Source organism: Lagenorhynchus albirostris, chromosome 11 (assembly GCF_949774975.1).
Source record: "Lagenorhynchus albirostris chromosome 11, mLagAlb1.1, whole genome shotgun sequence".
NCBI lineage: Eukaryota > Metazoa > Chordata > Mammalia > Artiodactyla > Delphinidae > Lagenorhynchus > Lagenorhynchus albirostris.
The window spans coordinates 58,045,536-58,061,538 of NC_083105.1; the positions used below are offsets into that span (position 1 = coordinate 58,045,536).

General features: G+C 53.2%; 2 protein-coding genes across 22 annotated transcripts in view; both read left to right on the forward strand.

Moving 5' to 3' along the window:
* R3HDM2 (R3H domain containing 2) overlaps nucleotides 1-1,976 on the forward strand; it is a 148,218-nt gene extending 146,242 nt beyond the window's left edge. For all 19 annotated transcript variants that reach the window (XM_060165801.1, XM_060165802.1, XM_060165803.1 and 16 more), the window contains one exon: nucleotides 411-1,976. In XM_060165801.1, the coding sequence (XP_060021784.1) occupies nucleotides 411-751 (341 nt within the window). In that variant the 3' untranslated portion in view covers nucleotides 752-1,976. The remainder of the gene's footprint in view (nucleotides 1-410) is intronic.
* Nucleotides 1,977-3,518: 1,542 nt separating this feature from the next.
* STAC3 (SH3 and cysteine rich domain 3) lies at nucleotides 3,519-15,671 on the forward strand. Of its 3 annotated transcripts, XM_060165812.1 has the most exons (13): nucleotides 3,519-3,699; nucleotides 4,448-4,508; nucleotides 4,771-5,032; nucleotides 5,276-5,373; nucleotides 5,587-5,659; nucleotides 6,541-6,638; nucleotides 8,004-8,070; nucleotides 8,253-8,302; nucleotides 8,587-8,672; nucleotides 8,857-8,908; nucleotides 8,998-9,135; nucleotides 15,390-15,428; nucleotides 15,543-15,671. In XM_060165812.1, the coding sequence occupies exons 2-13, from the start codon at nucleotides 4,449-4,451 to the stop codon at nucleotides 15,594-15,596; spliced, it is 1,077 nt and encodes a 358-aa protein (XP_060021795.1). In that variant the 5' UTR covers nucleotides 3,519-3,699; nucleotide 4,448; the 3' UTR covers nucleotides 15,597-15,671. The 3 variants fall into 3 exon arrangements, with proteins under 3 accessions (XP_060021795.1, XP_060021794.1, XP_060021796.1); XM_060165811.1 differs by lacking the exons at nucleotides 15,390-15,428; nucleotides 15,543-15,671 and adding an exon at nucleotides 9,314-9,754 and having other exon boundaries at nucleotides 3,533-3,699; XM_060165813.1 differs by lacking the exons at nucleotides 3,519-3,699; nucleotides 4,448-4,508; nucleotides 4,771-5,032; ... (2 more) ...; nucleotides 15,390-15,428; nucleotides 15,543-15,671 and adding exons at nucleotides 6,127-6,329; nucleotides 9,314-9,754.
* The last annotated feature ends 332 nt before the right edge of the window (nucleotides 15,672-16,003 follow it).

Consider the following 16,003-nt stretch of genomic DNA (forward strand, 5'->3'; position numbering starts at 1 on the left):
CCAGCCTCTGGGAAGGGAATGGAACATATTTCAGACTGAGCTATTAACTTTGTGAAATAACATAACCAAAAGCCACACTTCCTTCACAGTAATTGCACCCTGTGAGAGAACTGAGGTATAGGTTTCCAGATCTTAAATCTGGGATTCTGATTCCCAGTCTCCTCTTGCCTACATCTCTAGGCTAGGAGAAGAGAAAGTTTCCTTTGTGTCTCCTAGTTGCCCTGATCAGAGTCTGGATGGTAGGGAGTTGGGTTGATTTGGGGAGGGAGGAAAGGACTAAGTGAGAAAGGCTGGGCTTTTGAGGACATTGTATACAGACTTGGTCAGCTGGATGCTCCTCTGCTGGGCTGCTGGCCAGTCCTTCCTACTCTATACCTCTTACAACCATGTCCTGTCTCCTCCCCTTCCAGTCCTGGGACGGGTGCTGGAGGTGACAGATCTCCCTGAGGGCATCACCCGTACCGAGGCGGACAAACTCTTCACTCAGCTTGCCATGTCTGGCGCCAAGATCCAGTGGCTCAAGGATGCTCAGGGGCTGCCTGGTGGGGGTGTGGGGGACAACGGTGGGACTGCTGAGAATGGCCGCCACTCGGACCTTGCTGCCTTGTACACCATCGTGGCTGTGTTCCCCAGCCCTCTGGCTGCCCAAAATGCCTCCCTTCGCCTCAACAACTCTGTGAGTCGCTTCAAACTTCGAGTGGCCAAAAAGAACTATGACCTGAGGATCCTGGAGCGAGCCAGCTCCCAATAAATGGAGGAGAAGAAGGGACCAGCATGGCAGGGGTGGGGCAGGGTAGAGGGGTCAAGGGGTCCTGTCAGACCACAGACAGAGGCAGAAGGTAAGGTAAGGTCCACAGACAGACACTAAACTGGAGCCTAAGACAGTAGGGATGAAGATGGAAACAGAGACAGACACTCACACTGGCACTGAACTCTTTCTCACTCCCCTGCCAAGGGTCCCTCTTTTTCCCTGGTTGGCCCCATGTCTGCTTCCCTCTCCTTCCCATCCTCTTCTATGATTTTTTATCTCTTCTCTCACCATGCAATTAATTCTTTCATATTTTTTGGTCAGGTAGAATTGGGAGGGTCCCACACTCCCATGTTCTCCTATTTCCTCACCATCCCAAGCTCCCTTTTCTTTTTTGGTCCTTATGAATATATTTATATGGACAGAATTAAGAAAAATGAAATTGATTTCCCCTTTCTCCCACCCCATCTTATCTCCCCAAACCCCACAGAGTTAAAACTTGGGCCTCCCTCCACCCCCCAGAACACTTGTATATTGTTTGTTTGAGGTTTGTGCTGCAGTAACAGACACAGTATTTAATTGCACATACAGATGTTTGCTGGGTATATTCACTGTAAATTTTATTTAATCTGATTTTTTGTTTGTTGGGGGGTTCTTCGGGGGGGGTTGATTTTGTTTTTAAATATAAAAAGAAAATCTGTCACTGGACATCAGTCCGTTTTCTGTTGCCACCCTGGTATGGGTGGGGTCGGAGGGATTTGATGCGGGCTGGGATGGCTTTCTCTGGCATATGCACACATATCTTCCTAACACTGTTCCCTGCATCCTGTCCTACTCCTTACAAATAATTCTGATAAATGGCTGGGTCTGTAATGGGACTCTGCCACTAACTGTGGTGGTTTATCAAGCACATCACTCTCAACTCTGGACCTCTGAGTTCTTACCAGTAAAATAAGAGACTTGGACTGACTAGGCGACCTCCGAGGTTCCTTCCACCCTGTTAATTCTGTGATACACATTTAGGGCCCTGGTAGCTAAGCCAGAGGAGTGTGAGTGACGTCCAAAACTGGGTCGAGATGCTTGCTTCATACCTGTCCATCTCATATTCTGAAAACTCTTCAGGGATGGAGGACTTGGGCCTTTCTTTAATCCCAAAGCCAGAGGATTGGGTTCTACCTGGCAGGAACAGAACCGCATGTTTCTTACAATAAAAGCTACATCAATTGAACTTGCTGTGCCAAGATGTCATACTATCCAGGTGTGCTTAGCAGTCCCTGTCCTGTGCAGCTGAAGAAAGGTGAAGAGCAGAAGTCACTTGCCTGTAAGATAATAGAGCTTTCCTCTGTCTTCCCAAAACTAGCCCTGTTGTTGTGCAGCCTGTCAGACGAGGGCCATTAAAGAGCCTGTTGACCCAGAACCATCCAGCAGCCCCTGCTGAAAAATGTCACCCACCCCTTAAGGAAAAAAGAACAGTAGGCAGAAATGACATAGCACATTGCCCTGGAAATCCCTTGTGTATGGGTAGCAGTATCTCTCTAGCCAGCCTCCTCTGAAGCTTGTCTGGCCCAACCTCCAACATAATCCTTTACTTCTTACAGATACAAGGGATAAAGCAGCACGACATTACCACCTCCAAATTGGTCTGCTCTGAGATGGGAGTATCTCCTTTTTCAGCCATGTCACAGCTCAGACTAGGAAAAGGCTGCATCCCTGTGAGATAATGCCAGATACCTCATTGACCCATCAGATCATATGCATCAGAAGAAAGAGATGGAATCAGGGAATCAGAATGATAAAGGAAGCTTGAGGCTTGGCCATCCTACCTCCAAGAGTCTGCAGTTCCCATGGGAAAGGGGACGTTACTTACAGATGATAAAAACTCCATGTGTGACAGCTATTGCCTTCTGTCCAATATTAACAAAACAATCTGTACGTGATCATTAGACCCTCACTCCCCCAGAACCCCTCAGATGGAAGTCCCAGCCTGGCCTTTTTTAATAGCTCTTAGAGTTCCTTTCACCCTGCGGACAAGATTTTAGAGAAATAGGGGAAAGATATCTCTGGGGGCAGCTGGAGGGAACAAAGCAGTACTACATGTTCTTCACTCCTTTACAGGATAGCAGCAAGGTACCCTTCTAACTACCCATGGATAAGAAAGCAATCTAGTTTGGCTGATAGGAGAGCTCTGAAAATTCGAATGTTCCTTTCTTCACCAGTTTCCAAGCCCTTTCCTTCCTAAAGATTGGAGGCTAGATAGATGCTTGAGGGTAAAAAAAAAAAAACATGGCCACAAGAAGATGGTGGCTGAGAAATCGAAGGCTAGTTCCTAAAGTAGATCCAGGGAAGGTAGAATTGGAGAGATGTTTGGACCTTGGGAAAAGGATGGAGAAGCCTGTTTATAATTCATCTTCACCTTTAGTCATTTAAAATCACCCACATGAAGGAATGCCCTGGCGGTCCTGTGGTTAGGACTCCGCGTTTTCACTGCCAAGGGCCCAGGTTCCATCCCTGGACGGGGAACTAAGATCCCACAAGCCACACACACAGAGTGTGACCAAAAAAAAAAAAATCACCCATATGAGTATGCGGTATGTCCCTTCCTGAATTTAGCCAGTTCTGACCTGCACACCATAGATGAAAAACCAGGCAACAGCAGCTCTGGGGGGATGGGAGGAGTTAGGGTCCAGCCCTCCCCGTGTCCAATTTCTCTGTGTCAGCTGTTGTCGCTCAGCTGTCCACTTTCCTCCAGCCCTGTCATTTCAGCTCTGACACCAAGGCGAGAGGCTAGGAGGTCTACAAACACCGTCTGGGTAGCTGGTGTGAGTACAGAGAGTACTGGGGGGGCTTAGCCCCCAAGGAAGAAGACCAGCCCTCCCCCAGCACCACCGTCAAGATCCCAGGGGCTCCCTCTTTCCTCCACAGGCTGTGGACTGACTTAGGGAATTCCAAACGTAAGTTGCCTCTTCATCCTCTTTCCATTTCCAGGACTGCTCACCCAAGCTTCCCCAATCCATAGTCTATTCCGCTTCTTCATTTTTCTGCTTGTCTGTGAGTAGTTTGGGTTTTAGGAATAAAATTATTATTATTCTACTCCAGGACAAGAGCTAGGATTAGAGGGTGGGGTGGGGGTGGGATCAGGGGAATGGAGTAGTAAGGGAAGGAAAGGCTCATATTACTCTGAAAACTTAAAATAGCTGAGGCCTGAGGCAGGCTGGGAACTAGGCACTGGGCCCCCAGGGCTCAAGAGAGAGGTAGAGGAGAACAAATGTCCCCAGCCCATCCCTCCTTGCATGCTTGTGGACACACACATTAAACCTCTTGAAAGGGGATCTGGGAAGGTGTGTGTCACATTTCTATTGCCCACAGATTCCCAAGAGAAACAAAGTACCTGTAGGAAAATCCCTAAACCACACAGCCTTGTGCACTGTCTTGGGGGTGTAAACTCTGGGGTTGCCCCTCATGGTAGAAGTATGGTTATTGGTTTGAGGAACTGGTTGGGAAGATCTTTAGTCTGTTGGGCTTTTCTCTGGACTTGCATAGAATCTTTCTGCTCATAAGCCTTATGGAAGGATCTCTGTTTAACCAAATTTCTCCCAAAGCCTCCCCTCCAAGGACCACCCCACTGCAAGGGACAGGAATATGGGAGGGAAGAATGGCAGTCAGGGATTAGATTTCACAGTGGGGTCCAACCTCTTGCAGGATGACAGAAAAGGAGGTGCTGGAGTCCTCCTCCTTCCCAGCAGAGACTCGGCAAAGTGGGGTGAGTCTGGGCTTCTGACCACTGGGTGGGGGGAGCTGGGAAACCGCTGCAGCCCTTGAAGAAAAGTGCTTGAATTGATCTCGCTTGTATATGACTCATTTATTGTTAAAACGCTAGCTAGCACCCACAGCCCCTGATACCCCCTAATCCTGGGGTGTGCCCCTTGCCCCAGGCTAGAAAAATGTAGTTAGCTTCAGCCTTACCTACTCTAGAAAGCAAGACAGTTCTTTTAACATTGAGTCTCCTTCACTCCCTCCCTCAGCTACAGCGGCTGAAGCAATTATTCAGGAAGGAGTCTACAGGGACAAAGGAGATGGAGCTTCCCCCAGAGCCCCAGGCCAATGGGGAGGCAGTGGGAGCTGGGGGTGGGCCCATCTACTACATCTATGAGGAAGAGGAGGAAGAAGAGGAGGAGGAGCCACCCCCAGAACCTCCTAAGCTTGTTAATGATAAGCCCCACAAATTCAAAGATCATTTCTTCAAGAAGCCCAAGTTCTGTGATGTCTGTGCCCGGATGATTGTGCGTGAGTCATGAAGGGAAGTGGAGAGTGTGATGTCGAAGGCAGGGGGTGGGGGAAAGGGTTTAGGAAAGGAGTATTTGTATATCAGACAGGCTGTGGTAAGATTTGGCTTTAAGAAAATACTATTCCAGACTGAGAGTGTTGGGTCCCAGAGAGAAAAAGGACCTAAGAGCTAGAGTAGCAGCAATGGTACAAAGGGGAAGGGAAATCAGGAACCTCACCCAGATGTTCTCCCCATCTCCCAAGTCAACAACAAATTTGGGCTTCGCTGTAAGAACTGCAAAACTAACATCCACGAACACTGTCAGTCCTATGTGGAGATGCAGAGATGCTTCGGCAAGATCGTGAGTAGGCTCTGGGGAGCAAGAAAGTAGAAGGGAGGGGACGCGTTGCCAGCTACCTCCTTGCCAGTCCCTCCTCAAATCATCCCACCCATTTCCCCGCTTTTTTTTCCTCAACCCATCTCTTACTCCAAGAAGGGGTGAATACTCACGGGAGAGATGGGTTCTGGGCCCTACCTTGTTATCTCTAATGCTTTCTCCCATCCAATCCTACAGCCCCCTGGTTTCCGTCGGGCCTATAGCTCCCCTCTCTACAGCAACCAGCAGTACGCTTGTGTCAAAGATCTCTGTAAGTGCCCCATACGGGACCTGAGGGAATGGGCAAGCCTAGAGATGGTTTCAGCACGATCTCCAGATTGGGAAGCCAAATTCTGAAACAGACTCTATTTCCCATGGTTTTCGCTCAATCTAATATTTTAGCCATCTTGGATGCAGAGTCAGTATTCCCCTGTTTTATAACAGAGGGAGATAAGATTTAGCACGGGCTTTGTACAGTAAGAAAGAGACAGATAAGAAAGAGACAGAACCAAGACTGAAACCTTCTTCTGCCTGACTTCAAACTCTGCTCTTCATATGCAAAACCATTTCTAAGCATGAAGCAGACTGTCCTCATCCTTGTTAGAGCATAGTGCCAGACTCAGGGCCAGACCAAGAGCTGTGGGCATCCTGGGCAGATTCATAATTTGGCAACCCTTAAAAGTGTATTTGTTGACAATTTGCTCAACATTTATTTGGAGGAGAGGCTGAACTCTGTGAGGAGCATGGATGGAGAAAGAAGAACCCACTGGTGGTAGTACCCCAGCTTGCACATGCCACTCAGCGGAACAAAAGCCAGCAGTTAAAGGACCACTCTCCTTAAAAGGAAAATAGTGATTCTGAGCATTCCCCAACTCCCAAGCAACTCATTAGCAGAGTTGTCTTTCCAACATCATATAATGCTCTGCCTGGAAGGAGTGCTGGTAAATATTTTTCTCCATCACATTTCCAGTGATGTCTTTAGAGCTCTTTATAAATTGATGACCCTAGGTATACCCAGCTGACATTTTGCTAATTCTAAACACACACGCACCTACTCAGTCCCATCTCTCCCTTACTTAAGAGGTCTCTCTTTCCTCTAAGCCTTTTTCTGCCTCTCCAGTAATGTCTCCTTTCTTCTCCCATTCCAACTAGCTGCTGCCAATCGCAATGACCCTGTGTTTGAAACCCTTCGCAGTGGGGTGATCATGGCAAACAAGGAACGGAAGAAGGGACAGGCAGATAAAAAAAATGTGAGCACCCAGTTTTCCTACTGAGGCCTTCCAGAGACCCCATGGAGCAGGTCCTGTCTCCTCTCTGGAAAGCTGACAGAAGTAGGAATCCTCTTCCCCTAAAATTGCACATAACCCAACAGACAAATTTTTGCACGCAATTTTAAAAGGCCTCAGTTTAACAACTCCTGCCATAGCATGTGTTTACTCCAGGAACTCCCTTCTGAAATTGTCAGATAAACCACCATAACTAACTACAGGCTAGGCCCCAGGGCCCTGGCATTGCCAGGCAACAGAGGAAAAGCTATGCTTTTGGATTTGGAGAGGAGAGCTTGTCATGCCAACTAATCAGAGAATTCTAGAGCCCCCCCAAGGGTCCATGAAGGTAATCTGGTCTGACCCATTTATCCTATAGATGAGGAAACTGAGGCACAAAGCTTGTGGCCAAGAGCACCTTCATTTCCTTTTGTAATAGGTTACTAGATTGGTAATACAATAGACGTATTCAGTTCAGCAAGGAATTTGTTAGCATATCCTTATATCTTTCTGGACAACAAGGATGGACTAATGTGGATAATGGTTACAGTTAGATGGATTCCTAAAATTGGTTGAATGACAGCACCCAAAGGATTCTGGTCCTTTAGGGAGTTTCCAACTAGAGGGAGATTTCTGATGCTTTATGACATGATTTAGTCCTTAGTCCTCACCTATGGACATTTTTCTCACTGATACAAATGAAGATATAAATGATATATCCCATTAAGTTTGTGGGAAACCTAGGAGGGAAAACTCATACACTGAATAATATATTCAAAAATCTTACAGACTAGAAGAAAGACCAAGAACTAATCATCCAAAATTGTGTAAGGAAAAATACCTAACTGTTCTTGGATCAAAAAATGAAAATCAACTGCACAAAAACAGAACTAGAGATCTGGCCTCAAAGTAGTTGATATGAAAGTTGGGTGTAAATTAGGGATTTCTTGGAGTGAGCTGTGACTTATAAGGCACTATCAATGTGATCTGACTGCTTCCAGAAAGGCTAGCCCACTCGGGTTCTGTTCTCTTAAGGGAATTCTAAAAATTGTGCTGCCCATTTTTCTCTTACACACTGTAGTATTTTTAAGGGCAGACATTATAGTAAAGGACATGGATTTTGCAAGGTAGTGAGCTTCCTGTCAACTACATTCAAGCACAAAGTGGGTGGTCACCTGCCATGTTGTTTCAGAGGAAGTCCCTCCATTAGGCAGGTGGTTGACTAGATACTTCTTCCAAGGCTCCTTCCAACACTGAGATCCTATTCTCTAGTTCTCTGGCCTGACTTGAGAGCCAGGGCAAGCATGGGTTTCCAAGACAGCATCTTCCTAACTCTAGTGCCCTCTCCAGTCTCTAGCAGCCATGATGGAAGAGGAGCCAGAGTCTGCCAGACTACAGGAAGGCAAACCCCAGGATGGTGAGTAACACCCACCTCCATCCATAGAGATGGAGGAGGGTCAGGGCTCAGCTGTGGCACAGGAGATGGAGGGCCAAAGAGCATGCCAGGTTTGGAGGTAAGAGGCCCTGGAACAGAAAGGTAAGGGATTGAGGGCTGCACTCCAGAAGCCAGAGACAATTTGTCGGTGTTTCCCATTCCAGGAAACCCTGAAGGGGATAAGAAAGCTGAAAAGAAGACACCTGATGACAAAGTGAGAATATTTTCTCCCTGTGGGGACCCCAGTCCTCTCCCCAACCTAGGTCTGACACCACTCACGCCACTCACGGCCTCAGCAGAAGCTCACACTTATTCCATGGGTTCCAATCATTAACCTGTCTTCTCCACCACCTCACACAGCCAACACATTCGTCTTAGTTCAGGGACATGAAAGAGAGGTGGAATGTAGTGTGTCTAGAAAATACCCCTGGCCTTGCCTCCTGCCTCTCAGTCTGGGACAGAGGTGCCCTGAGACTCATCACCCCCTTTCACCCCCAGCACAAGCAGCCTGGCTTCCAGCAGTCTCATTACTTTGTGGCTCTCTATCGATTCAAAGCCCTGGAGAAGGACGATCTGGATTTCCCGTGAGAGGCCTTAGGATTGGGGTGGCGGTGTACTGGGAGTGGAGAGGGGAGAGCCCAGCTCCCTATGGGAAAGGAAAAGGGGGGACTCAGGCATGGAGCCTATTTGGGGCTGGACCTGGGCACAGCCAAGGGACTGAATGTGTAAGGCTCCTAAATCTCAGAGGCCCCTTCCTTCCTCTCCCAGGCCTGGAGAGAAGATCACAGTCATTGATGACTCCAATGAGGAGTGGTGGCGGGTAAGAGAAATGTCTGAGACTCGGGTGGGACATGGGTTGAGTTTAGAACCAGAGATTGTGAGATTAATTACGCCTACCATCTCCTTTAGGGGAAAATAGGGGAGAAGGTCGGATTTTTCCCTCCAAACTTCATCATTCGGGTCCGGTCTGGAGAGCGTGTGCACCGCGTAACGAGATCCTTCGTGGGGAACCGCGAGATAGGGCAGATCACTCTCAAGAAGGACCAGGTAGCTCTGGTGCCCCAACTCAACCCCAGGCCCAGAGGCTTCTCTGCAAACTACACTCCTTGCAGATCTTAACCCATTAATGGGGCTAGATTGGGCCTCCATAACTCTGGACTCCCCTACTCAGCTCTTCTACTGTTTTCTCTTGATTCCCCTCCTCCCTCGTCCCTTAATCCTTTAGATTGTGGTGCAGAAAGGAGATGAAGCCGGTGGCTACGTCAAGGTCTACACCGGCCGCAAGGTGGGGCTGTTTCCCACCGACTTCCTGGAGGAGATTTAGGCGTGAAGACGCCTGCTGGCGGGAGATAACGAAACCCCATTCTGGGCAGGCCCAGTGGAGGTTGGGGAGAAAAGGGGCGAAAGCAACTATACTGCTGGGTGGGGGAGATGGGAAGGCCCGCCGGAACGTGACGGTGCTTCCGGGAAGGGACTGGTTCCCGTCCCCCTCCCCCGCCGAGGGCTTTGGATACTTGGTGCCGGGAGCAGCCTCACTCGCAACCCCTCAGGTCCAGCCTTTGAGATCTGGAAAAAGAACGCGTCTCCACTCGGGAGACGGGAGGGGGCATTGAGGCGAACCATCGAATGTTGCGAATTTATTAAAGTTTTGACAAAAGTTAGAAAAGTTTACCGTTTAACTGGGGGCCGAGGGGAGAGGGAGGAGAGAGGGCCTGGGAAGGGGTGGCGAATCTTCCCCAGCTCTCCCCTCACTACCATGGTGCGAGGTGGGGAGACAGATGCGTCCGCCAGGCAAGGCCTCTGTCGTCAATGAAGAAAGGGGAGCTGGACTGGGGTCACGGCCCCCGCGCCCCTGCTGCTGGGAGCAGGATCGGGTAGCAGGGTAGGTCCCACTAGCTCTTAGTGATTTCGCCGTGGGCAGCCCCTTGCATTTCCGAACCTGGCTCAGTTCCGAGCTAGGCCGCCAGGGGGCGATGCAAGATCTCGGTTGAAGTGCGAGGGACGGGGGTGGGGGGGCGGGGGGAGAGAACCGGAGACACCAAGCCTGAGACCCTGGTCCTGTAAGGGGGTGGGGTGCGTGCCGTCTCCATGGCAACACTTCCTCAAGTCCTCCGGGAACTGAGCGAGCGAGACGGGGGGGTGGGGGCCTGACCCCTCCCGCGCGGCCCCCGCCCCAGCCCTTTGCGACAGGTACCAAGTGAGAGGGCGCGGGGCAGACAGCTAAGCAGCTCAAGCGGAGACCCCCCCTGCGGTGCGCCGTATGTAAATTATATTTGCATATGCAAATATGCAAATGTACCAGCCCAGGTCGTGGTGGCAGGTGGCGGGGAGCGGGAAGGTGTAGGAAAGGGAGCTGGAGGAGACGAGGAGTTTAGGGACCTGGGAGCGGACCAGTGAGCGGCAGCCTGGGGTGGCCGCTGGAATGGGGCTGGCTGAGGGTCTTGCGCTAGATGGCGGGTGGGGGAGGGTCAGCCTGGCCAGTCAAGTGATCCTCTTCTCTTCTGCCGGTTGTCAGCCAGGCCTGAGGTTGGCACCGCCTAGCAAGGTTGGCAGCGGGAGCCCGGGCACCATCTGCTGCTGGCGGGGGGAGGGCAGAGTCTCAGCTGGGCTGGGGAAGAGGAGGGCCCGGGACGGGAGCGCCCCCCTTCCTTCCAGAAAGCTGAGGTGTGTTGGGGGTAGGGAAGCACACGAGAAGACTCGCCTCAGAACCTGGTTCGGTTTCCTGTTCCCTTTGCCCTTGACTGATCCGGACGCCTCGGGGCGGCGGCGGGGTCATAAAGGGAAGCTCAGGCAGCCCCCTCGAATCACGCTTGGGCTGGAATATCAGATCGCAGGCCCCCCTCCACCGCTGCACACAAACCTTTGCCCCCATCCCTCCTCACGATCCACCTACCACCAAAGAGGGGGACAGGGACGGATAGGGCTTGGGTCGCAATTCTTCATCAAGCGATCAAAGGGACTCAAAACCAGAGCCTCCCAAGATCCTCGAGAGCGCCCCCCACACACATAATGCTGAAACAAAACCAATTTACTGGCTCATTGGGCGGCAGTGCTGCTGTAGGGGTACCGAGAAACAGAAAGAGCTGCTGTTCTCTCCCCCTACACTCGGGGGGCACCCTCCTCCCCCGCCTCCCGGAGCCGGCAGCTGTCCCTAATTAGAGCGGCGGTTTAATTGGATTTATCAGCAGTTAATAGGAAATTAAGCAAAGGGCCCGAGAGAGGGAGGGTGGGAGGAGCGGGGAGGCTGACTGTGCCGAGTTCGAAGGACGGGTGCTGGGGTGTCAGGGGTGGGGACACAAGGTCCAGTTATAGCAATTGAGCCCCTTGGTCACACCCTCCCCCCAGTACTTGCCCCGCCCGTGGACCCTGGCCTGTGGGCAGAGAGCAGGTCTCAGGAGAGGGAGGCAGGAGGGACAGCGACCCTGTGTGAGCCCCCAACGCCCCCCACCCCTGCCAGCAGCCGCCTGGGTGATAGATGATGCTGCCTCACACTGCAAAGGTCATAAGTCTAGGCCAAGGAGCTGACTGAATTGAAAACAGACTGAAGGAGGGGCCGGGTTACTAGGGTCCAGAACACAACCCACATCCTACCCCTCCCCAGTGCCCACCCGGCTCTTAGCAAAGAAAGTGCCCCTTGAAGTCCGAAGATTGAGCAGCACCAGGGATGAGCCTGCCTCCTGGCTGTGTTGGGGATGTGCTGGGAGTCTCCCTATGCGGTTGCTAATATCCCTCTATGGCTTTCCCACCTCTCCCCCAGCTACCCGGGTTGAGGCTGGCAGGGTCGGCTGTGGCCAGAGAGGCCTAAGGTCTACACCACTGGCCCTGGGGGCCAAGAAAGGAAGTTTGTAGGCAGTCAAGCAGGGGCGCAGGGTCCACAGCCCCAGGAATCTCCTATCATCAGAACCTCATTATATGGCTAGACTAGCAAGGCCTGCTTCAGGGATCCCAGTGACCTCTCTGCCACACTTCGCCACGGCAGGGCACAGGCAGCAGCTCTGGCATGTGTGGGTGTGAAACTCTGAGTGTGTGGGGGGAGGGGGGAAGGGGATTTCTCTGTGCCCCTGCTGATTATGGGTGTCTGTGTCCCTGCTCTGTAGTGTGTGTGTGTGTGTGTCTGTGCCCTGAATGTGTGAGGTGTGTCTATCAAGAGTCTCAGGTGTTGTGTTTGTGTATATGTGTGGACCCCTGGTATGTGTGCCCCTGGTGTGAGCCTGTGCCGCTGAGTATGTGTCTTGTCCCCGATCAGCCCCACCCCCAACCTCTTAAGATTTTTGGCTGTCTTAGCCCCTGGGTGTCAGATGTACATATGTGTTTTGACGGGTCTACGTGTCTGTGCATTCTTCACTGCTGCGTGTGCCCCGCGTGTGGGCATTTACATGCGCTTCTGCCTGTAGGACCGTGTATGTGTGAGAACCAGGAAAAGCTTCTGGTGAGTGTGTGTTGTTCGGGCGTCTCTGCCTGCAGGTGTGTGTGCCTCAGTGACAGTGCGTGGGCGTGTGCCTGGGTGTGAGCCGCGCGGCGGCGTATATTCGAATGACAGTGTGACGCACGCACGCACGCTCGTGTATGTGTGTGTGTGTGTGTGTGTGTGTGTGTGTGCGCGCGCTTGCCAGGGTGAGTCTCCCGCCCCCGCCCCTTCCTCTCCCCATTTCTATTCCTCTCTCCTCTCCGAGCGGGCTTGGCTCCGCCGTCCGCATCATCTCCATCCATTATTGAAGAAAGAGCCGCGTCCGCTCCAATCACATCAACACCCCCCGCCCCCCTCAGTTCCGCTCGCCCCGCGGCCCCTCTGGGTGCTGGGGAGTGGGGGAGCCGCAGCGCGGCGGGTGCGCCGGGCAGTAGCTGACTCATGACCCTATGTCCAGAGCTGGACCAGGCACCGGAACGCCAGGGTCCCGGGCGGAGAGCGCTTTGCATAAACAGATGGCGCAGGCGTCTTTGTCTCGCTGGTTCGTTCGCTGCGCGGCTCCCGGCTCCGCGGCTGTCTGGCTGATGCAATCATGATCATCTCAGAGCCTCGGGACCCGGCGTCCTTAATAGCGGCAGAGGGGGTCAGGGGCCCCGGGGCTCCCGAGCAGATGCTGGGCACTGTGTCTTCCAACCCTGGCGCCCCCTCCACGCCGCACTGCTGCAGAGGGAAGAAGGAGCCCGCGCCAAGGTGACGGGCGTGTGGAGGTGACCGGGAAGGGGACCCTGGGCAGTGCCCCGAGGTGTCCCCAGGCTGTCCCGTTTGACTGCTGCAGAACCCCAGGGGCAGCAAGGCAGAGAATAGGAATAGAACCGGGGAATGGGAGGGGGGAGAAAGACAGTGACAGAGAGAGAGGCATTTGTAAAGAGAGGCACAGCGATGTAGAGCAATGTAGAGGGAAGGAGAGACGAACGGAGGGAGACACAGAGAAACAGATGCAGGGGGACACAGCCAGGTAAAGAGAGCTGCAGAGGGAGAGACAGAATGAGAAGGAACAGAGAGACAGTGATAGGGTCTGAAGCAGACCCAGAAAAAATGGGCAGCCCGAGACTGGGGCAGGTAGGGTCAGAGGGCGGAGAGCAGTCTCGGGGCGGAGGCGGAGCCCTGGGCATCTGGGGCAGCCCAGCCTGGCGAGAGAAACTGGCCTGAACCTGGGGTGCCCGCAGCTGGCGAAGTGGGAGCTTCCTCGTCCCCTCTCCTTCCCTTCACTCGGCCCCACCTCACAACAGAAGAGTGGAAGTTGAGGGACCCACTGCCTTGGCGGTGGGAGTGGCAGGAACGGCTGACCTGCCAGCCCGACCGACACTCCTGGCACTAATTTACCTGCCCAAAAGCCGCGGGGCGCAGGGCCAGCGCGGCCCGATAGGGGGCGCCTGAGGCATCGCCCCATAAGAGCTTGAGAGCAGCTCCGCCTCCAGGGGGCGTCCGCACCCACGGCCCCGCTGCCAACTTGTTCCGCGGAGTCCAGCTGCTTTTGACGTTCGGCTCCACCAGAGCGCGGATTAGTGTCTGTAAGGTTTAGGGCTCAGAGTCAGATCCCAGCGGGAACCCAGCCCGCCCCTGGCCACGCCTAATCCGCAGCTAATGACCTCTGTCGGCTCGGTCAGCGTGGCCTGAGTCCTTCTGGTGGGAAAATGCGGGGAGGTGGGAAGAAATGCGATGTGGAACCCAAGGAGTTCTGTGTCTCAGCTTGGCCCCAGAGACCACGATCCAGAGATGGGCGGGGCCTTAGAAATAGGGTCACCGACAAGGGGTCAGAGAGAAGTACCAGAAGCAGGTGAAGGGTCAAGGAGCCCCGGAGAGGCAAGCGCGAAAGCAGTAATGTAATAAGGAACTCCGGCGGAGGCCCAAGGCAGGAGAATCAACGGCGGCTCCAAGGAAAGAAGTGGGTCAGAGGGTCCTGAATGCGCTAGGCCCGGGTCACTGGAACTCACAAGAAAGGGCACCGGAAGGAGGGCGAGGGCCCAAGAAGCAAAGGGGCGCAGTACAGGGGCCAGACATCCCTATCGGCATCCTGGAGCCCCAGTTGTGCCACAAGAGCCCGATGTGCAGCCCAGCTGTGCGGCCCTCGAGCTCGAGCTCCAGGAGTGATTTTTAGTCCCAGAGACTGGAGGGCTAAGGGGGTGACAGGACACCCCAGCCCCTGACCCAGCCCTGGAGGTGCGGGTGCTCAGGAAGGGCCGGGCTCTGCGCTGCTCCAGGCTCTGACATCCCGTCAGTCGCCCTCCCCCGTCCCCCACACATGTAAGCAGTGAGTCTCTGTCTCTTTGTTCTCGCCGTGTCTCTGACACTTTATCTCATTATCCGCCGGAGGGAGGCGGAGAGCTCGGGACCCCGCAGCCTAATTACAGCCGCGCTTGTCAGCGCAGGAGGCTGGGGAGGTATCAGCTCGTGGCGAAAGCAGGAGGGCCCCCAGAAAGGGACTTTTCCCTCTCGGTGCTCTGAGGGGCACAGCGGTGGGTGCACAGCTCGCCCCTGCCTGGGCACCATGAGGCTCTGGAGGGGAGAAGTGAGAGAGCTCTGTAGGATGGGCTGCCAGGGCAGCAGTGGGGGAGGCAGGGAGGATGGAGGTTAGCGTGGAGTGGGGAGAGGTGGTTAGGGCTGCGCTCCTGGGTCCCTAGGACCCCAGTTTCCTGAAGACGGTGGCAGTGAGCTTTCCTACCCTGACAACATAGCATACACGAGAGTTCATACACCCCAGTTGGTCACGTAAAGGGAGGCAATCGCTCTACGACGCTTCTGTCTCTGTGTCTTTTTCTCTTTTCTCCTTCAACATCTTTTCTGTCTTTCCTCAGCTGTTTCCTTTACTCCATTCTCTTTCTCTCCATCACAGCCAGAGACAGAACGTGGCTTCCTTGGATGGCTAACCCAGGTAGGCAGGGGAAGGAAGTCTCTCTAGCCCCCAAACTTAACCAACTGATTTATTCTATTCTGAGTCAGGTGTAAGATAATACCCGGCTTCCCTGGCCTCCAAACACTGTTCCAGGCTAATCACAACACAACTTGGAGAAAGCAACTTGAAGAAACCACCCAGGACTAGAGCGGCTGGGGCAACTTTAGTGCTGTTGGTCTATCTGTCCCCCTCCTGTTCCCACTATAATGTGGAGGGAGACAGAACCAGGGCCCCCAAGACCTGCCAGCTTCTGGGTGGCTCTAGGGGTGTCAGGGAAGCATTACAGATGTCCTCATTCTTTCCTGGCCCCTCCTGGTCCCACCTGTGAACACTCCCACCTGCACTTTGCTGGAGGTCTGTCTGCCTGTCCCATGGTGAGTCCTTCCTCCCACTTCTGGATCCCCCTCAATCAGTCTGTGAGGCAGAGTCTGAGAGGCCTCTCCCTTGGACCAGCCCAAAGCCCAAAGCATGATGATGTCCCATGGGCCAGGGTCTGACCCCTTGGCGTGGAGAATGGATGAGCAGAAATGCCCCTGTTCCCCAACAATTCTCTT